The sequence below is a fragment of the Geotrypetes seraphini genome, chromosome 2 (assembly GCF_902459505.1).
Source record: "Geotrypetes seraphini chromosome 2, aGeoSer1.1, whole genome shotgun sequence".
Classification (NCBI taxonomy): Eukaryota; Metazoa; Chordata; class Amphibia; order Gymnophiona; family Dermophiidae; genus Geotrypetes; species Geotrypetes seraphini.
Window position 1 is genome coordinate 443,205,458 of NC_047085.1, and position 21,918 is coordinate 443,227,375.

A 21,918-nucleotide genomic window follows, 5' to 3' on the forward strand; every position below is an offset into this window, starting at 1 on the left:
TACGCACAACCCCGCCTCCCCCTCCCCCCTCCCTGCCAATCACACCCCACAGACAGTCCCCACAACCAACACACAAACAGCCCCCACTCAAACCCCCCCAGCCGCACAGCCCACGCCCTGTTTCCCTCCCCCTTCACTATATCATTGCAACCCTCCCATCCCCTACCCCCCGACAGACTCGCCCTCCCTCCCATCTCCCACAACCCCCAAAACCAAAAGGTAAAAAACATCCCCATATAGCCCTCCCCCACCCCCCTCCAGCCCATCCACATAGAACAGAAAAACAATGAACAGTGCAAAAAAACATAAGAAATGCTGTGTAAATCCCAAAACCTTCATAGAACAACCATAATAACAGCCCCGTTCAGATCAGGACTCCAGCACTCCCAGGAAGGTGAGCAGCCCTCAAATGAGGTGCCTGCACTCCACAGACAGGCAGACATATAGAGTCATTAATGTCCCCAACCTGTGTAGGCAAAGAAACAGATAAACAAATATACAAACAGAGCTCCCCCCCCCCGGGGACAATATAAACCAGCATTTACGGGCGACACAAAGTCCGCCAGCCATGTCAGGGGGAGAAACATAGTCCAGGCACCAGAGAGCGACAGGCCCAAAATGTACCGGGACATGGCCGACAGTCAGCGGCCAAGGGAACCCCCCTAGGGGCCACCCCTCGGCACCAAGAGTCACAAATGGCCCCACCCCACTCCCCCAGTCCACAGAATGAACCCGTAAGAGCCTAGGGGAGTCAGGGGCAGCCAGGACCTGGTATGGCAGGACCAGACAACTTAGGACGCAGCCTCTCTTCGACGCTCCGCCAAAAAGGCCTGCAGTTCCTCCTTGTTCTCGCACAGACGAGTCCCATCAGATGTATGAATCCGGACCCTGGCTGGAAAGAGGACAGCAAATTTCATACCACGGTTCCGGAGCTCCGTGCAGTAGGGAGCCAAGGCCTTCCGTCTTCCCGCCACTTCAGCCGAGTAGTCATTGAAGAGCAGGAGCTTCGCCCCTTCGTACGCCAAAGTCCCAGATCTGCGGAACATCGCCAGAATACGGTCCTTGACAGCTGCATTCAGGTATCGGGCAATCACCGGTCTAGGGCGCGCCTCATCCCCTCTCGACATCCCAATGCGATGCACCCGCTCAATCACGCAGCCTCCTGCTTCAGGGTGCCAGCCCACCTGTTCAGGCAGCCATTTTTCCATGAGGTCTCTCAGCTCCGTGTCCTTGACCCGCTCAGGGAGGCCAATGAGCCGCAGGTTATTTCGCCGCCCCCTGTTCTCCTGGTCTTCCAGACGGGAGTGGAGCAACTTGCAGGTGGCCTCCAGATCTCGAACCCGCGTCTCAGTCAGCCCCGCCTCATCTTCCCGGGCCGAAACCCGTTGCTCTAGTTGAGTGATCTGGGACCCCTGGCGCTCGACACAGTCCTTCATTTCGTCCACCGCCGCTTGGAAACGAGCGAATTTGTCATCGATGAGGGCCGACAAATGCCGAGTCAGCTCCCTAATTGTCTCCTCCTGCAGCGCGACGGTGGTTTTTGGAGACGCGCTGGCGGCCGCCATATTTGAGGGGAGCGTGGTCTGTCGCAGTTTTACGGGCCGCGGAGTCTTCGAGGGCATGGCCCAGGACCCGACGCTATCCCCGAGGCAAGTTCGCGCTACCCCCGTGCGCTGCGAGGTGTCAGCTTTTCCCGGAGATCAAAATAGAGACCCGGCCACGAGGTGAGCACTTTTAAAAAGGCTGGAAGGGCTGGAAGGGAACGGAGCTCGGGCTGGAAGCCTCCGCTCAGCTAAGCCTCATCACGTGACCCCCACGTTCTCTTATATAAATGATCATACTTAGATTCGCTAATAAATGCATATAGAGTACGCTGTTGTGTGATCTACATATGTAAATGTGTGCCCTACCCATTTGAATGACCAAAATACATGACATTGAATTTTGGCCAATACTTCCAGAATAGCACCTACCTAGAGAATGGTCATTTATGCTCCTTATATAAATTATCCCTGTGCGTGATTTACTAAGTTGGTTTTCTTCCATAGGTACAGAGTCAAGAATTAAAGGTGCAAACCTTCTCTTGCCCTTTTCCCCTACAACTTTAGAGATTGTGATGTAGGGATGGCTTGAGAGACTTCTCAGTTGCTGTCTCCTGGACAGGGAAAAACCCAGGGCTCCCTTCAGTAGACATACAATGTACAGCCTTACTGTTTAAAGATCAAGTTGCATAGTTCTGTTTTGATAAATATATTTATCCGAGGACAAGCAAGCAGTGTATTCTCACATGTGGGTGACATCAACCACAAAACCCTGGCATAGATAGTCAAAAATGTACTGTCACTTTAAAACTTTGACTGCCCATACCGAACGTGTGTGCTGGTACCTTCCAGCCCAACATTGGATTGCGAGACCATTGGTTTTCAGTTTTCCACAGAGTTGAAAAGCTGCTTCTTAAGAGTATCTCTAAGCATGTCAAACGTTATCGTTTTTTGTGCCTTCCCATTTTATTTCCCTTCAGTTTACTCATTTTTCTATTTAATTTTTTTCTTCTATTCAGTTTAAAAATTTTGGATTTTGCACCAAATTTTTCTTTCAGGCCTTCAGACTCTCTTCAGCCTGTTTTCAGGCTGGGAGCGTCAAGCCTTTTCCAGCTTACCCATCTGCTGAACTTCCCCGGACCATAGAATCCTTTGACCTTGTATCGGTGATTTTTCCTTCTTCCTAGTGACTTTAAGTGGTGCATTCGATGCCACAGGACCATTTCAGGTACAGACCTACAAAACTGATGTGTCCTGAACACATTTCCTGCATGCTCTGCTCTAAATTGCAGAAGAGATCACTTAAGTTTTTCGTACTGCAACTTCTTGGCGTTTTCAGGTCAACTTAATGTACATTGAGAATGGCTAGAGAATCTTAACACCGACGCTCAACATCCAACAACTTCAGTATTGACACCAGCACCGATGGCATCAACAACACATTCCACTTCTGCTTTGTCGATGCTGCCTTCCTTGGGGAGATTTCATAAGCAAGCTAAGAAGCATAAACATGTTTATCCCAGGACAAGCAGGCATGATATTCTCACATGTGGGTGACGTCATCTACGGAGCCCCAGCGCGGACAGCTTTTCAAGCAAACTTGATTGAAGTTTCAAGTTTGCTACACTGCACCACGCATGTGCATGCCTTCTTGCCCACTAGAGGGCGCATCCCCACCTCGTGGTCCTCAGTTCAGTTTTTTCCATGGAGCCAGAAGCCCTGTGGAAATTGTGCTCTCTTTTTTGCCTTCTGACACCGCGTCTGAGTCGTTTTTCTCGGTCGCTGTGCTTGCTTTATTTTTTTCTTCGTTAGTGTGTTAGGTTTTCGTCGGAAAAAAAAAAAAAGGTTTTTCTTTCGGCTCCGGGGGCTCCCGGTAGCCGCAGCCGCGGGACCTCGTTACGTTCCCGGCCGTTTTTTTGTGATTTCATGTTCCGTCCCTTGACGGGCTTTAAAAAGTGCACCCGGTGCGATCGGCTACTTTCTCTCACCGATCCCCACCGGTGGTGCTTACTTTGCCTGGGTCCCGAGCACCCCACCGATTCCTGTTCTCGGTGCTCGACTTTTCAGCCAAGAGCTCTCCGCCGCCGTCGTGCCAGAATGGCGGAGCTCTTTGCGGTCAATCCCGCGGCGCAGGCCTCGACGTCGGCCTCGGCTTCGGCCCCGGCCTTGACCTCGCCGAGACATCCTGCTTCGTCGAAGCCTGCGTCCTCGACTTCGAAGCCGACGGGGGGTAAGTCCTCGCTTCCTTTCTCAGTTCCACCTTCGAAGAAGCCGTCCTCGGGATCCTCAACGGGGGCGGGTGGGTCGTCTTCGGCCCCGCCCCGAGCGTCGAAATCGGGTGCCCCGCGGGAATACTCGAGACCGAGGTCGCCCTCGAGGGAGCACCCGACGGCCCCGGATCTACCGGCCATGATGGGGGTCCCGGTCTTTCAGGACTTGCTCCGTGCCCTCATTGCCTCGGAGCTGTCCGGCGCCCTCGCGCATCTGCAGCCGGCGGCCTCGAGTGCCCCGGCCTCGGCGGCCTCGGTCTCGGTGCCCTCGACTTCGGCCCCCGGGGTGGCTCCGGCCTCGACCCCGACCTTGCCTTCGACCTCGGTCGACCAGCCGGAGCGGAGTGTGCGGCCTCGGGATAAGGTGCAGAGAGTTCGGAGGATCTCTTCCACTTCTTCCTCGTCAAGGTCCTCCCGGGGCTCCTCGCCCTCGGGTCGGCCTCGGGCGAAGCGCCGGCCGAGGAAGCCCAAGCGTCCTCGGGGGTCTCCTCGGAGGCGGGGTTGCTCATCGCCGACCGGGGCTGAGACGCTGCATGTCTCGGAGCTCCGCCTCGATAATCCGAGGTTGTTCCGTTCCTTCGAGGGAGGGGTATCGAGAGACTCCTTGCCAAAACGGAAGGGGCAGGCCTCGGTGCCTCGTACCCCGGGGACTTCCCACAGGGGTTCCTCGGGGCATAGGCGGTCCCCGACCCCGTCGAGGTCGCTCGGTACGGGCTCGGGGTCTGGTAGGGAACCTCGGTATTTCCGTGAGGCTTCCCCTTCCTTTTTGGCGACGAGAGCCTCTCGATCTCCCTCCCCACCGTCCAAGCCCTCCTCCTTTTCGAGATTTGTGCTTGATATGGGGAGGGCCTTGGACCTGGATCTGGTGTCCGGTTCACAATACACCAAGGAGTTTTTGGAGGAGCAGGATTTACCTTCTCCCCCGAGGGAGACTCCTCGTCTGCCTCTTAATAAAGTCCTCCATCAGACCTTCCTGAGGAACTTGGACTCCCCTCTTACAGTCACAGCGGTTCCATCTAAAATGGAGTCGAAGTACCGGACCATTCCATGTAAGGGCTTCGAGAAAGCGCAACTGTCTCACCAGTCGTTGCTGGTGGAGTCGGCGTTAAAGAAATCTCAGCCTTCTAGGGTCTCCGCTGCGGTCCCTCCCGGGCGGGAAGGGCGGACCCTGGAGAAGTTTGGTCGTCGCCTCTATTACAATTCCATGATGGCGGCCAGGGTCCTAAATTATGCCTTTACTTTTTCATCTTATCTGAGGCAGATGGTGAAGGCGTTACCCCGTTATCATGGGGTCATGCCGGATTCCCATAAGGGGGACTTTGGCAAATTTATGTCCGACTTGTCACAACTGCGTCTCTACCTTTTTCATGCGGTTTACGACACATATGAGTTGGCATCCAGAGTCTCCGCCTTTGCGGTAGCCATGCGCCGTCTTGCGTGGCTCCGAACGGTTGATATGGACCCGAACTTGCAGGAGCGCCTGGCCAACCTGCCATGTGTTGGATCGGAATTGTTTGATGAGTCCTTGGAGGCGGCGACCAAACGCCTGTCCGAACATGAGCGTTCCATCGCCTCCTTGGTCCGTCCTAAGCCACAGGTACCGCCACAGAAGCCCTTTAGACCTCCACCGCGGCGATACCCTCAAAAGTCGACGCCGGCATTCTCTAGGCCTCCGCCCCGGCGCCCTCCGCAGAAGGGCAGAGGGGGCCAACCTAAACCTTAGGTGCAAGGGGCGTCTAAGCCGGCGCCGTCTTTTTGACGTGATGAGCGGATGGGGGCGGACCCCCTCCGCACTCTCGCCGGACCCCCCTGCCTATCGGGGGCCGGCTGCAGGCCTTTCATTCGGCCTGGGCGATGATCACGTCAGACGCTTGGGTGCTCCGTCTCATCTCCGAGGGTTACTCGTTGAACTTCTTGGCCTCGCCACCGGAACAACCGCCAGGGGCCTCTCTTTCCAGTCGAGCCCAGCTTCCTCTTCTCCTCTCGGAGGCCAGGGCCTTGTTGAACCTTCGGGCAGTGGAGCTGGTCCCCCCAAATCAACCCAAGTCCCCAAGTCCCCAAAGAAGATTGGGGACTTGCGCCCATTTTGGACCTCCGGAAGCTCAACAAGTTCCTGGTCCGAGAGAAGTTCCGTATGTTGTCGCTTCCGGTTCTCTACCCTTTGTTGGAGGAGGGGGATTGGATGTGCTCCCTGGACTTGAAGGAAGCCTACACTCATGTTCCGGTGCATCCCGCCTTCCGCAATTTCTTACGGTTCCAGGTGGGGGAGTTGCACCTTCAGTATCGGGTCCTTCCTTTCGGTCTGGCGTCGTCCCCTTGAGTCTTCACGAAATGCATGGTGGTAGTCGCGGCTGCCCTGAGGTCTCAGGGACTTCAGGTCTTTCCTTACCTGGACGATTGGCTGATCAAGGCATCGTCCAGGGAGGGGGTTATCTCAGCGACCCGACAGACTATCACCTTCCTTCAAAGTCTGGGGTTCGAGGTGAACTTTCCCAAATCGCAGCTGCGCCCTGCTCAATCCCTTCAGTTTATCGGGGCCGTGCTGGACACGGTTCGCCTTCGTGCGTTCCTCCCCCCTCCAAGGTTGGAGGCTCTGCTTCGACTGTGCCGTCAGATTTCGCTGCAGCGCTCCGTCTCAGCGCATCGTCTGATGATTCTGCTTGGCCACATGGCGTCGACGGTTCATGTCACACCGTTCGCCCGCTTGCACCTGAGACTCCCTCAGTGGACTTTGGCCTCCCAGTGGCGTCAAGATCGGGACCCACTCTCCTTTCCTGTAACAGTGACTCCTTCCTTGAGACGCTCGCTCCGTTGGTGGACCAACTCTTCCAATCTTTCCGGGGGTTTGCTCTTTCTCGTCCCTCCGCATCGCAAGGTCCTGACCACGGACTCTTCGGAGTACGCGTGGGGGGCTCATCTCGACGGTCTGCGGACTCAAGGTCTATGGTCGGCGGAGGACCGTCTTTGTCACATCAATGTGTTGGAGCTTCGGGCCATTTTTCTGGCGGCTCGAACGTTCTGCCACCTGCTGCACGATCAGGTTGTACTCGTACGGACGGACAACCAAGTGGCAATGTACTATGTAAACAAGCAAGGGGGGACGGGCTCTTGGTCCCTGTGCCGGGAAGCCCTGCGCCTTTGGGAATGGGCGGTCTCCCAGAACATCTTCCTGCGGGCGGTTTACATTCAGGGAGAGAAGAATTGTCTGGCTGACAAGCTCAGTCGTCTCCTCCAGCCGCACGAGTGGTCGCTAAACTCCCGAGTCCTGCGCGAGGTCTTCGCTCGCTGGGCGACTCCTCAGGTGGATCTGTTTGCCTCCCCGGAGACTCACGAACTGCACCTCTATTGTTCGCGGATGTACTCCCCGGACCGTCTCGAGGCCGATGCCTTCCTTCTAGACTGGGGAGGGAGGTTCCTTTATGCGTTTCCTCCTTTCCCTCTAATCTTGAGGACGTTGGTTCATCTCAAGTCATCCAGAGCCACTATGATTCTCATTGCGCCTCGTTGGCCTCGTCAGCACTGGTTCTCCCTGCTCCTTCAACTCAGTGTCAGGGAGCCTCTACTTCTGCCTGTTTTTCCCTCTCTGCTGTCTTAGAGTCGGGGTTCGCTGTTGCATCCCAACCTTCAGTCCTTGCATCTGACGGCTTGGTTCCTTTCCACCTGACTTCGGTTTCTGTTTCTCATTCGGTCAGGGAAGTGTTGGAAACCTCGCGCAAGGTCTCGACTCGGCTTTGTTATTCCCAGAAATGGACCAGATTTTCATTCTGGTGTTCCTCGCACAATCTGGATCCGAGTTCGGTTCCGGTGTCCTCGGTTCTGGAATATTTGTTACATTTGTCCAAGTCGGGGCTGAAGACGACTTCCATTCGGGTGCATCTCAGTGCTATTGCTGCTTTCCATCGGCATCTAGAGGGGAGATCTCTCTCTCTTCATCCTCTAGTGGTTCGTTTCATGAGAGGTCTAGTAAATGTTAACCCTCCTCTGAAACCTCCTCCTGTGGTTTGGGATCTCAATGTGGTCTTGGCTCAGCTGATGAAGCCTCCTTTTGAGCCTATTGACAAATCTCATCTTAAGTTTCTCACTTGGAAAGTGATTTTTCTGATTGCGCTCACCTCAGCTAGGCAAGTTAGTGAGTTGCAGGCTTTGGTTGCGGACCCACCCTTTACTGTGTTCCATCATGACAAGGTGGTCCTTCGCACTCATCCTAAATTTTTACCTAAAGTTGTGTCTGATTTCCACCTCAATCAGTCCATTGTTCTTCCGGTGTTTTTTCCGAAGCCCCACTCTCATCCTGGGGAGGCGGCGCTTCACACGCTTGACTGTAAGAGGGCGTTGGCTTTTTATCTTCAACGCACCAAGTTTCATCGGAAGGTTCCTCAATTATTTTTGTCCTTTGATCCCAATCGGTTGGGACGTCCTGTTTCCAAGCGCACCTTGTCCAACTGGTTGGCTGCTTGTATTTCTTTTTGCTACGCTCAGGCTGGTCTCGAGCTACATGGTCGGGTCACGGGACATAAGATCCGAGCGATGGCAGCTTCTGTTGCTTTCCTCCGATCTACTCCGATGGAGGAAATCTGCAAGGCTGCCACTTGGTCTTCGGTTCATACTTTCACCTCCCACTACTGTCTGGATTCGTTATCCAGGAGTGACGGCCGGTTTGGCCAGTCAGTTTTACGTAATCTGTTTTCCTGATTTGCCATCCTCCCACCTGCCCTTGTTTAGTTGGCTTGGAGGTCACCCACATGTGAGAATATCATGCCTGCTTGTCCTGGGATAAAGCACAGTTACTTACCGTAACAGGTGTTATCCAGGGACAGCAGGCATATATTCTCACAACCCGCCCTCCTCCCCGGGGATGGCTTCTTTGCTAGATATGGAACTGAGGACCACGAGGTGGGGATGCGCCCTCTAGTGGGCAAGAAGGCATGCACATGCGTGGTGCAGTGTAGCAAACTTGAAACTTCAATCAAGTTTGCTTGAAAAGCTGTCCGCGCTGGGGCTCCGTAGATGACGTCACCCACATGTGAGAATATATGCCTGCTGTCCCTGGATAACACCTGTTACGGTAAGTAAATGTGCTTTCCCCCTCCAAGCATGCTTTAGCATGCTTTAGCATCTTTACTATCAATGTACACCAAGCATTGATGTACCAAGACAAGATCAACATTGCTGCAATTGGTGTCTTCTTTGAGACGTGATTTGACATCAAGGTCACCAAAGCCTTGGCACCTGACGCAGCCTGCTCCAACTGTACCCTTATCGGTACCATCACCATATTTGCAAGATCATCTCAAGAAAGCTGTTGCAGAAGAAACTATCTGGGATGTTTTAATTGCACTCAATGCACTTGCCAGCTTCAAAATGCCCAGTACAAGCAACACCTAAAGACAGTGAGGGACAATTCATGGACACCAAGGCGTCAAGGATCCCAAATGAAGAGATATGCTTTATCTTCCAGAGAGCACATCGCTTCATCACAGTCTTGACACTCATCTCGATGCTCTTTGAGATGTTTACAGCGATCTTCTCCTCAACTAGGTTTACTATGTTGCTCTAGAAAAAAAGGACAGGTTTAGATATCCGGGTTTTACTTCCATTAAAATTAATGGAAGTAGAACCCAGATATATCAATCCATCCTCTTTTTACTGGAGCCATATGGTAACCTTAACCTTGACCCTCACCTAAGCGTTCATCTCGATGTTCACCTCGACATTCTCCATCTACAAGTCCTGGCATCAAAGACTATGATTCAGACTTATCTCATTGATTTTCTTCTGATTATCCAGACTTGCCTAACGAGGAGGCCTATGGCATGCTTTCAGATCCATCTGTTTCACCTCCTTAGAGGAGGTTCCCACTGAAAGTCTCTTTGCTAAATTTACCAGACAAATGGAGCTAGCAATTCCAATAAATATAGAATCGGAAACACAGCTGATGGATGTTTTGGACTACAAAGAATAGCCTAAGGTCTGCATAAAAATACCTCTCCACAACTTAATGAAAGAGGTTTTATTTAAAAACTGGGATGTGCTACTCTCTGTTCCAATTGCTCCACACAAGCTCGACACTTTAAGAACATAAGAAATGCCGCTGCTGGGTCAGACCAGTGGTCCATCGTGCCCAGCAGTCCACTCCCGCGGCAGCCCTTAAGTCAAAGACCAGTGCCTTAACTGAGACTAGCCTTACCTGTGTATGTTCTGGTTCAGCAGGAACTTGTCTAACTTTGTCATGAATCCCTGGAAGGTGTTTTCCCCTATAACAGCCACTGGAAGAGTGTTTCAGTTTTCTACCACTCTCTGGGTAAAGAAGAACTTCCTTACGTTTTTACGGAATCTATCCCCTTTTAACTTTAGAGAGTGCCCTCTTGTTCTCTCTACCCAGGCTTTGATAGGCCACAACTCCACTAGTCCTTAGTGATGGAGCCTGCTGTGAAAAAGGCAAACAGTTACAGAACTTATGTAAGCACTCCACAAAGTGTTACAGAGTTCCATGCTGGCCAGCAAAATATTAAACTACAACTTTTATATGACATTTTACATGAAGTCGCTTATCCCAAAAAAATGTCACTTTGAGAACAATATATACCTTCAGAACACATCAATTCTTACCAAAATCTCTCAAATGACCTGCTAGAAATAAGAAAATATATTGTGTGTTCCACCTTTGATGCCTTTGACATTATTTCTCGCACATCAGCAGTGTCTGTTGCTGTGCAGGCAAGCATGACTCAAAATCTCCGATCTCAATTCCAATGTACAAGATCGCCTCAAACATTGCTTGTGTAGAAGATGATTTATTTGGGGATCGTATAGAAGAAGCAATACAGAAGATAAAAAAATCTGAGGATTGTATGATCACCTTATCTTCCTTAAGTCAACCCGGTCTCAACTGCCAAGAAAATATTCCAATACTTCTAGGTATTCTACTTATTATTTCAAGCATAGATAAAGCCAACCTTCCTCATCCTCTCGAGCTTCTACTCCAAAAGAGCTGTTTCAATTCCCATTAGAGGACCCTCCTTCACCAGGAGCTTTCAGCCTTCTTCCAGCTCAGTGCCATAGAACAAGTACCTTTGCAGGAGAGGGGCTGAGGGTTCTACTAAAAATATTTACTCATACCAAAAAAGACAAGAGGTCTAAGCCCAATTCTAGGCCTCGGCACTCTCAACAAATACTTAGTAAAAGAGAAATTTTGCATGGTCTCTCTGGGAGCTATGTTACCACTGCTAGAGAAAACCAATTGGCTCTGATATCTAGACCTCAAGGAAGCTTATACACATATTTCCATCCACCCAGCCCACAGGAAATATCTTCACTTTTGAGTGTGTGCATGCCACTTCCAGTATAGAGTACTACCATTTTGGGCTGGCATCAGCACTCAGAATATTCACAAAATGCTTAGTGGTAGTAGCTGCACTCCTACGGTTGTCCAGCTCTCATGTGTTGCCTTACCTGGACAATTGGTTAATAATGGCCCCGACACCTCAACAAGCTCACTAGGCCACGAATTCAAAGGTACATCTACTAGAACTTCTCGTATTTGCATTGAATTACAAGAAGTCTCATCTCCAACTCACTCAAACTCTGGAGTTCATTGGAGTTAGACATAACCCCATCTCATGCCTTTCTACCCCAACAAAGTCTCAACACCCTCATAAGTATCTGCCAGAAAGTTTTCTCGCTCCAGTGCACCACTACACGCCAAATGACGCGTCTCCTGGGCTACATGGCCTCTACAGTTCACGTGACTCCCTTTGCCTGTCTGCATTTCAAGGAACCTCAGTGGACACTTATCCCAATGGTCTTAAGCCACTGAAACTCTAACTCAACACATGCAGGTGACATCAGACCTTTGTCAATCTCTTCTTTGGTGGTTATTACCAGCCAGTCTTTCCAGAGGCCTTTTTCTACATACCCACCGCTTCAGAGAACATTAACAACAGATGTTTTCATGCTCGGTTGGGGAGCTCATCTCGACGGCCTCCATACAAACTCCTCACACAAATCTTCTAGAGTTTCAAGCAATTTGCAATGCCCTCTGCACATTTCAAGGATGTCACCTTAGGTAGTGTTCATTCAAACAGAAAGCCAGATAGCAATGTACTACATAAACAAAGGGGCACAGGTCTCACCTACTATGTCAGGAAGCACTTCGTAGTGGTCCTGGTGATTCCTCGCAGCATATTTTTAAAAGCAGTCTACCTAGCAGGAAAGCAGACACATTGAGCAGACTCCTTCAACTGCACGAATGCAACTCAACCATATTACATCAAATATTCTCAGGCTGGGGGGGACCCCAGAAGTGGACCTTTTTGCATCCCCTCTCAACCACAAACTTCCAACCTTCTGTTCCAGAATCTACACTCCGGCATCGTCTGGAGTCTGTTGCTGCCTTCTTCAACTGGAAGGGCAGGTTTCTTTATACATTCCCTCCAATTCTGCTGGTTAGGAGTACTCTACTCAAACTTTGCCAAGAACACACCACCATGATTCTCATAGCACTCCGGTGGCCACATCAACCATGGTTCCCTCTCCTCCTACAACTCAGCATAAAGGAAACTATCACATTCCAAATTTTTCTAATGTTACTGACACAGAATGAGGGTTCTCTCCTTATTCTAAACTCCATTCCCTAGCACTCACAGCATGGTATCTCTTCCAATGAGTAAATGCTTTTGCACACTCTGCATCAGTATCAGCTATCATCGATGCACCTTAGGAAACCTTTCACACAGGGCTGCTACCATTTCAAATGGAACCAATTCACAAATTGGTGTTCTCTCCACTCGCTGGACCCAATCACTTCTCCTCTCCCATCTGGTGTACTCTCCACTCGCTGGACCCAATCACTTCTCCTCTCCCATCAGATCTAGACTATCTCCTCCACCTTTGTAACTCTGATCTCAAAACTACTTTAGTCAGAGTTCATCTTACTGCTTTTCAAATGTCTCGACAAAAAACCATTATCTGTACTTCCCTTAGCATCCAGATTCATGAAAGGCCTTTACCATATCAAGCTACCTTGGGACCTGAATGTTATACTGGCCACTCTTATCAAGCCTCCATTTGAGCCACTTTCAACTTTATCTTTCAATCACCTTACTTGGAAAGTAATCTACCTCATATCTCTTACATCTGCATGCCAAGTCGGTGAACTTCAAGTGCTCGTATCAGATCCACCCTATACAATTTTCTACTATGACAGGGTGGTTCTTTGTACTTATCTGAAATTCCTCCCCAAGGTTGTCTCGGAATTTCATCTGATCCAGTCTAAGTTCTCCCTGTCTTCTTTCCAAGACTACATTCTCATCCCAGTGAAGCAGCACTCCATACATTAGACCGTTTGCATGCTCTTGCCTATTACTTGGATCGAACCAAACCTCACAGAACTTCCACTCAACTGTTCTTATCATTTGATCCAAACAGACTTGGAGTTCCTGTCACCAAGAGAACCATTTCTACATGGCTAGCAAACTTTATCTCCTTTTGCTATGCTTGGGCTGGGCTGATGCTTATGCTTGAAGACCATGTCGCTGCTCATAAAGTTCAAGCAATGGCGACCTCGGTAGCTCATCTACATTCTGCTCCCATTGAAGACATCTGTAAAGTAGCCACATGATCCTTAGTTCATATCTTCACATCCCACTATTTGGAGAATCATTCCAGACGAGATGGGTCGACCAAGAAGTTCTATAAAATGTATTTTCCACTTAGATGCCAACTTCCCTCCAGCCCTTTTGGTTTCACCAGGCTTATAGTAGTTGTCAATAACCCTTTTCTCAAGAGGCATGATCTTGGCAGCTAGGGAGTCCCACATGTAAGAATATACTGCCTGTTTGTCCTCAGATAAAGCATGGTTATTCACCTGTAGCAGATGTTCTCTAAGGACAGCAGGCAGATATTCTCACAATCTTCCCATCTCCCTTAGTTGGTGGTATGGGCGGTCTTAAAGTTTTAAAGTAACAGTACACTTTTTGACTATCTGTGCTGGGGTTCCGTGAATGACATCACCCACGTGTGAAAATATCTTCCTGCAGTCCTAAGGTAACGCTTGCTGCAGGTGAGTAACTATGCTTTATGCCTGATATATTTTAGGGGCTACTGCTGAGAGACAGAAGCTCAGATGTTGAAAGCCTTGATAAACTAATGAAATCAAAAAACATTCCTGAAGGCCATCAAGATGCATTTAAAACAGGTTTTGCAGAGGGATTCTTGAAAGCACAGGCACTCACACAGAGAACAAATGGTAAACTCTCTGTTTCTGATTTATTCATTGTATTATTCTGTATGTAGTTTATGGCAGTTTTTGCTGATAAGTTTTTATTGTTGTATTTACAGATTCATTGAGAAGAACACGCTTATTTCTCCTGGTTCTATTACTGCTTGGTATTTATGGCTTGTCAAAAACCCCATTTTTATCTGGTAAAGGCTTATTTTTAATGATAGTTTACATTTTCATTCCTATTAAACATTTCCTTTTTCTTTTCTCTGGTATTTAAATCCAAAATTGCAGTAGCATGAATGTGTGTTAAACCATGAGAGAAGCTTCATCAAAGAGTAAGAATTCTTACCTTTTTAATGTTGATACCTTTGCTATCAGTGTGTATATATGAGTTACTAAGAAATACTTAAAAATATTACTGCTGTCAGAATTCTGTGCAAAAGAAAATCAAAATTCTGGAATTTTGCCAATATTTTTGCTGATTATTAACATATTACATTTAAAACATTCAAAATAAAATGCTTTTTTTCTACCTTTGTTGTCTGGACATTTTACTTTTCTATCATATTTGTTCCATTTTCTTTTGCTTTTCTGTGTGTTGTCTGCTAATTCTGCTTCAAGTAACTGCTGTTCATTTGTCTTTTCTCCTCTCTCCTGTCTATTCCCTCACAATACCTGCCTCTGACATATCGATCATTCCTTTTTAGCTCTTTTCTGCTTCTTTCTCATTCTCCTCCTCCTTTTCACTTCTCAGCTACCTATCAAATTTCCATCTTCTCTCCTGTTCTCCATTTCATTCCTTCCTCAACCCTCCGTTCTCTTTCATCTTCAACCCACTCCCCATTACCATAATTCAACCTTTTCTAATCACTATCCTATCATCCACACCACCTCACCTTGCAAAGACCTACTTTGCATGCCTTAGTGGTCCAGCAGTGAAGTACTCGAAAGGGTCCAGAGAAGAGCGACTAAAATGGTTAAGGGGCTGGAGGAGTTGCCATACAGTGAGAGATTAGAGAAACTGGGCCTCTTCTCCCTTGAAAAGAGGAGACTGAGAGGGGACATGATCGAAACATTAAAGATAATGAAGGGAATAGACTTAGTAGATAAAGACAGGTTGTTCACCCTCTCCAAGGTAGAGAGAACAAGAGGGCACTCTTATTTCGTACAAACGTAAGGAAGTTCTTCTTCACCCAGAGAGTGGTAGAAAACTGGAACACTCTTCCGGAGGCTATTATAGGGCAAAACACCCTCTAGGGATTCAAGAAAAAGTTAGACAAGTTCCTGCTAAACCAGAATGTACGCAGGTAAGGCTAGTTAGTTTCAGTTAGGGCACTTGTCTTTGACCTAAGGACTGCCGCGGGAGCGGACTGCTGGGCACGATGGACCACTGGTCTGACTCAGCAGCAGCAATTCTTATGATGCAGGAGTGATTCTTCTACACTCCTGCACTGTGCAGAGCCGTTTACGAAAAAGGCTGCCATGAGGTTGCTGCTGGGAGGCCTGCAACTGGTTGGATAGGGTGTGGGGGATGCAGAACTGGCTAGGTCAGGACAAGGAGGAATTACTCCTGTCCTGGCTCACCACTGGACCACCAATACCTATATTTGAATATAAACTCTTAAAGGAGTTCAAAGTTAGCCTTTGCAAGGTTCGAGAGGAAGGTGGGGTGGGGTGGGGTGGAGTCAGCCAGGAAAGTACATGGGAGGGATTGTTCCTGTCCTGGTTTACCGCTGGGCCACCAGGGCTCAAGGCAGGCCCTGGGAAAGCCTGCAACAGGTCGGGGAAGTGGACAGGAGAGTGCCCATCTGGAATGATTAATATAAACAGAAACTCCCATTTTTGGCCATTTGTTTGACCTCAAAATCTCAGTTTATATTTGAGTATATATGGTACCATCCAGAAAACCACAAGAGGCTATTGGGGATGGGAGGAAACAGAAGGCTGTAAGCAAGTAAATAATAGTGTTGACTCCTGTGGGGATGGAGGAAATTAATTGTTGGGATAGAATAGATATTAGTGGGTATAGGTTAGACTCCATTAGGATAGGTGGGAATGGGTGAAATTTCTCTCTATACATCCAAATATCATTCTGGCTTTTACTGTTGCCTTTTCTACCAGTTTGGCCACTGTAAGATCATCAGATACAATCAAGTCCTGCTCTTCTTTAATGCACAGTTTTTTTGCAGCTCAAGTGCATCCGATCCTAATGACATCAGTCTCGTCAATTTAAAGCTTGATAAGATCAGCCAATGGCTTTGTGATAACATGCTTTCACTAAATATCTCCAAAACTAATTGTTTACTCTTTCCATGGAAAGAAAGTATTCACTTATCATCCCCGATCATCATCAACGGCACATCAATAAACTCTGTTAGTTCCATCAAAATTCTCAGTGTAATAATTGATAATAATCTCTCTGCAGTCGTCAAAAATTATTTCTGGAAACACAGAATGGTTAGATCCTTAGCAAACATTCTTGATCCACAGTCTCTTAACATATGAACAGATAAAATGATATTCATTGCATCTTGATCGATTCCAAGAATTGCTTGAGTTCAATAGGATTTTGATAGGTATAGGTATGATTGTTATAAGTAACTCTTGAGCTGGATACAGCAATCTGAATTTTGCTCTAATATCTTATAGATCTTGACTTAGCCACAAAAATTCTTTATGGTGGCTTGCAGTGGTTTTTGCTAGATTTGGGACAGTTAGAAGCTATTTGCCCTGAAATAGTAGGAGTTGCTTACTTTTGGCAGCTGTTAAAATTTCAAGAGCATGCTGGAAACATAATATTTTAGCCACTATATGCCTAGGATGTTTTTGAGGAGAGAGTCGAAATGGAACTCAGTGGGCTCGCATAATCTCCAGCAGTGTTGAAAATTTAAGACCAAGAATTTTTGAAAGGAAGTCAGTTAGGAAGGATATGGAGTTTGAATTTTTGGAGCCTTTCAATTAGATAAGTTTTCAAAGTTTTTTTGAATCCAAAGAATTTCTTGATCTTGTTTGTCTAAAAGCAGAAGCTTGGACGCAAAGCCATATGCTTGATCTTTGAGAGTGTCAATTCAATGATGAGCATCAGAAAACTGAGCATTTGGTTTTTCAATTTCCGAACAAACTGCTTTAGTTTTTTCTATTTGCTTTAATATGATTTCTTTGAAAGAGCGCATTTCTTTAATTAGAATCTCAATTTGAGATTTAAAAGGTTTCGGTGCCATTTTTTTCCTGTGTGCTTGGCTTGGGTTTAGGCTGCTTTATACTCGGAGAGGAGGTAGAAGGAGAGTCTCACTGGGTTGTTTTGTTTTTTTTTGTAGAAGTCATTGAGGAATCTTTGGAGAGTGATTGAGTAGTTAATTCAGATTTAGCAGAAAATACTAGGAAAAGGAACGATTATCTGATTGAGAATTGACCCATAAAGGAGAGCACTTACTTCATATGTCAGCTTGGGTTGCTTGCCAAGCATTTCTTCCCCAAGCATTGTTCTTTCTCCCTTTTTGCAGTGAGAACTAGACATTTTTTCATCCTCTGTTTACTTCAAGTAGTTTTGTAAGCAAACATAAACTGTTATCTATTGAGCAACGCATCTGGTTAGAAAATATGTTGTTTAGGATACTGTAAGACTTGTTGTTTTTTTATATTTATGGATCACAATGTGTAAACCTCCTTTTCCCCCTGTAGTTCGCTTCCGAACAACAACTGGACTTGATGCAGCAGTTGATCCAATTCAGATGAAAAATGTCACCTTTGAGCATGTTAAAGGGGTAAGTGTGTGTCACTGGATTACAGAGCTATCAGTTTTATAAAACTGATAGCATGCTATGCTTCAAAATCTATGGGCTGTCTGAACTAGTCTGGTGGAATGCAAGGAAAGGAAACTAACAGGCAAGCCCTAATTTTTGTATATTACATACATGTATTAAATAGTTGGAGCCAAAAATAAGACTTTAACAATTTCTGAAAACAACCACCAAGCAATCATTTAAGAGAGTGGAAAGATGGTTGAAGCACTGATTAAAGATAGCATAGTCCGGCACTTGGATACACACGACCTGATGAGAGCCAGTCAACATGGCTTCAGGAAAGGGAAATCATGTTTGACGAATTTACTTCAATTTTTTGAGACCATGAACAAACAAATTGATAGTGGAGAACCGGTGGACATAATATACTTGGACTTCCAGATAGCGTTCGACAAGGTTCCACATGAAAGACTTCTCAGGAAACTACAAAGCCATGGAATAGAGGGAGATATACTAAGATGGATAGGCAAATAGCTGGAGAACAGAAAGCAGAGAGTGGGCATAAATGGGAAGTTCTCAGACTGGGAGAAAGTGACTAGGGTTGTACCCAGGGCTCGGTACTTGGGCCCATCTTATTTAATATTTTCATCAATGACCTAGAAGAAGGAACTTCCAGTGAGATCATCAAGTTTGCAGACGACACAAAGCTATGCCGGCAATCAGATCGCAGAAGGATAGCGAGGAACTCCAGAGTGACTTGTGTCAGTTAGAGAAATGGGCAGAGAAATGGCAGATGAAGTTTAATGTGGAAAAGTGCAAAGTAATGCATTTAGGCAGAAAGAACAAGGAACACGAGTATAGAATGTCAGGTGCAACTCTGGGTAAGAGCGAACAAGAAAAGGACCTGGGTGTACTGATAGATAGGACCCTGAAACCGTCGGCACAATGCGCGGCAGTGGCAAAGAAAGCAAATAGAATGTTAGGCATGATAAAGAAAGGAATCACGAGTAGATTGGAGAAAGTTATAATGCCACTTTATAGAGCAATGGTCAGACCACACTTGGAATACTGTGTCCAACATTGGTCTTCCAACCTAAAGAAGGATATAAAACTGCTGGAGAGGGTGCAGAGACGAGCAACGAAGCTAATAAAAGGTATGGAGAACTTGGAATACGAGGAACGACTTAAGAGACTAGGATTGTTCTTCCTTGAGAAAAGGAGACTGCGAGGGGATATGATAGAGACTTTAAAAATACTGAAAGAAATTGACAAAATAGAGCAGGAAAAACAATTATTTACAATGTCCAATGTGACACGGACAAGAGGACATGGACTGAAGCTAAGGGGGGACAAGTCCAGGACAAATATCATGAAGTTCTGCTTCATGCAACGAGTGGTGGACACCTGGAATGCTCTCCCAGAGGAGGTTATTTTGGAATCCACCGTTCTAGGATTTAAAAGCAAATTAAATGCACATCTCCTTACGAGAGGCATAGAGGGATATGGGTGACTAGAATTACGCCAGGTGTACACCTGGCTGGGCCTCCGTGTGTGCGGATTGCCGGACTTGATGGACTGAAGGTTTGATCCGGAGATGGCAGTTCTTATGTTCTTATTCATATGCAGGGCAGGTCTTTGATAATCATTATACACCAAGCAACATTTTCAGAAACATTTAGGACTATGAACCTCGATATAAACATTAGGGGTATAGTTATCAACATGGCCTACTATTAAATATGTTTTATTGTACCACTAACTCATGCTCTTTTAGCATAAGTTCCATTTTATACTTCAAGACCTAGTTACTAATAACTAGGGTTAACCAATAAAGTAATATCTTTATAATAGCCCATGTAGATAATCCTCCCCATCCTTAATGTGTAGAATAATATAATTGTCTTACCAGTTGGAATGGCATATATACATCTCTGGGCTGTTTTGCATCCCAAAGATAGCCAGTAATTTTATCAACTTAGAGCCGCAACTTGGACAATGTTTGGCTTTTGTGGACTGTCTCATGTGGTGAGAATGAGAAGTAAAGATCGTGGCATAGTAATGATGACTTCTGCATTCTAAAAGAGATAAATATGTATAAAATTTGTAATTTAACAATATAAGTAAGGGTTAGCACAGAAAAAGCCATTATAAAAAACTAGTCTTTAAGCCCGTTACATTAACGGATGCTAGAATAGATGTCTTGTCTGTCTTTCTTTCTCTCTCTCTCTCCTTTTCTGCTGTCTGTCTTTCATTCTTTCTGTCTCTCTCTCTCTCTCTCTCTCTCTCTCTCTCTCTCTCTCTCTCTTTGGCCGCTGTATTTCTTTCTTTCTGCACTCAGGCCCAACAATTGTCCCTTTCTATTCCTTACCTCCTTCCTTCCTATGTCCTTATTGCTCCCAGTGCCTCCTTCCTATGTCCTTAGTGCCCCTTTCAATGTCCTTAGTGCCCCCAGTGCCTCCTTCCTATCTCCTTAGTGGACTTTCCTATGTCCTTACTGCCCCCAGTGCCTCCTTCCTAATTCCTTAGTGCCCCTTCCTATGTCCTTAGTGCCCCCACTGCCTCCTTCCCATGTCCTTAGTGGCCCTTCCTATGTCCTTACTACCCCCAGTGCCTCCTTCCTATGTCCTTAGTGCCCCTTCCTATGTCTTACTGCCCCCAGTGCCTCCATCCTATGTCCTTAGTGCCCCTTCCTATGTTTTACTGCCCCCAGTACCTCATTCCATGTCCTTAGTGCCCCAGTACCTCCTTCCTATGTTTTTAGTGCCCCTTCCCATGTCCTTAGTGACCCCATTGCCTCCTTCCCATGTCCTTAGTGCCCCAGTGCCTTCTTCCTATGTCCTTACTGCCCCCAGTGCCTCCTTCCTAATTCCTTAGTGCCCCTTCCTATGTCCTTAGTGCCCCCATTGCCTCCTTCCCATGTCCTTAGTGGCCCTTCCTATGTCCTTACTACCCCCAGTGCCTCCTTCCTATGTCCTTAGTGCCCCTTCCTATGTCTTACTGCCCCCAGTGCCTCCATCCTATGTCCTTAGTGCCCCTTCCTATGTTTTACTGCCCCAGTACCTCATTCCATGTCCTTAGTGCCCCAGTACCTCCTTCCTATGTTTTTAGTGCCCCTTCCCATGTCCTTAGTGACCCCATTGCCTCCTTCCCATGTCCTTAGTGCCCCAGTGCCTTCTTCCTATGTCCTTAGTGCCGCTTCCCATGTCCTTAGTGTCCCCAGTGCCTCTTTCCCATGTCCTTAGTGCCCCCAGTGCTCCTTCCTATGTCCCCCCCACTGCCTTCCAGCCTTTGTCACACACCCCTCCCCCGAAGCTAGCCAGCCTACCTCCCTCCCTCTCTGCCACGCTAAAGCCAGCCTGCCTGCATGACTCCTTCCCTCCAGCACCAAAAGCCGATGCCTGCCCCACCCTTAACGGCCCCCGCAATTGCTACCTACCTACTGTCTGTGCCAGCGGTCAGCCACCGCTGCCGGCTGCTGCAACTAAGACTGCCACACACTAGCGATAGGGGAAGTGTCAGAAACTGCTCAGCTGAAGAAAACCTCCGCGCTTCTCCTATGTTGCTGTGGAAACGTGGTGCATGCGTCGGAAACAGTCATTCCTACTGCTCATGCGGCACCACGGATGCGCGAATTTCCCATTGCACATGTCCGATAAGGCTTTATTATATCTGATTCACAAAAAGTGTCTATATAAACTACTGCATGAATTTGTCAATGATACAGGTATTGTGTGTAATGTTATCGAAGCAAGACGGAGAAGGTTTTTGTTTGTTTTTTTAAATACCTCAACCTGTCATATAATATGACAGTAATCAAAACAAAGTCAGCTTTCCTAAATGAAGGTCATTCCCAGTAATTAATGAAGTCACAAAATCCTATGTATTTTCTGAGCTGTTTTGCCATTGAATGACATAGTTAACTTTTTTGTTACATCCCTTCAGATTCAGTACGCTAGATATTCAATCCATTCCCGCAATCCAGGAGTTGCAGAAATTCAAACACTTTTCTGAACATATGCTCCTCTCACCTCAGAGAGAGTTAGAGCCCCCTGTAATTTTCAATTTCTGCAAGCATTCCATGCAGAAGTCTTTTGGATGTTCTCTGCATATTTTTCTTATTTTTTTTGCTTAAAATTCATCTT

General features: G+C 47.2%; 1 protein-coding gene across 1 annotated transcript in view; it reads left to right on the forward strand.

Annotated features, from left to right (window-relative positions):
- YME1L1 (YME1 like 1 ATPase) overlaps positions 1-21,918 on the forward strand; it is a 169,584-nt gene that overhangs the window by 50,212 nt on the left and 97,454 nt on the right. Inside the window, exons 6-8 of the mRNA XM_033931421.1 lie at positions 13,907-14,057; positions 14,150-14,233; positions 17,715-17,797. Of these exons, the coding sequence (XP_033787312.1) occupies positions 13,907-14,057; positions 14,150-14,233; positions 17,715-17,797 (318 nt within the window). The remainder of the gene's footprint in view (positions 1-13,906; positions 14,058-14,149; positions 14,234-17,714; positions 17,798-21,918) is intronic.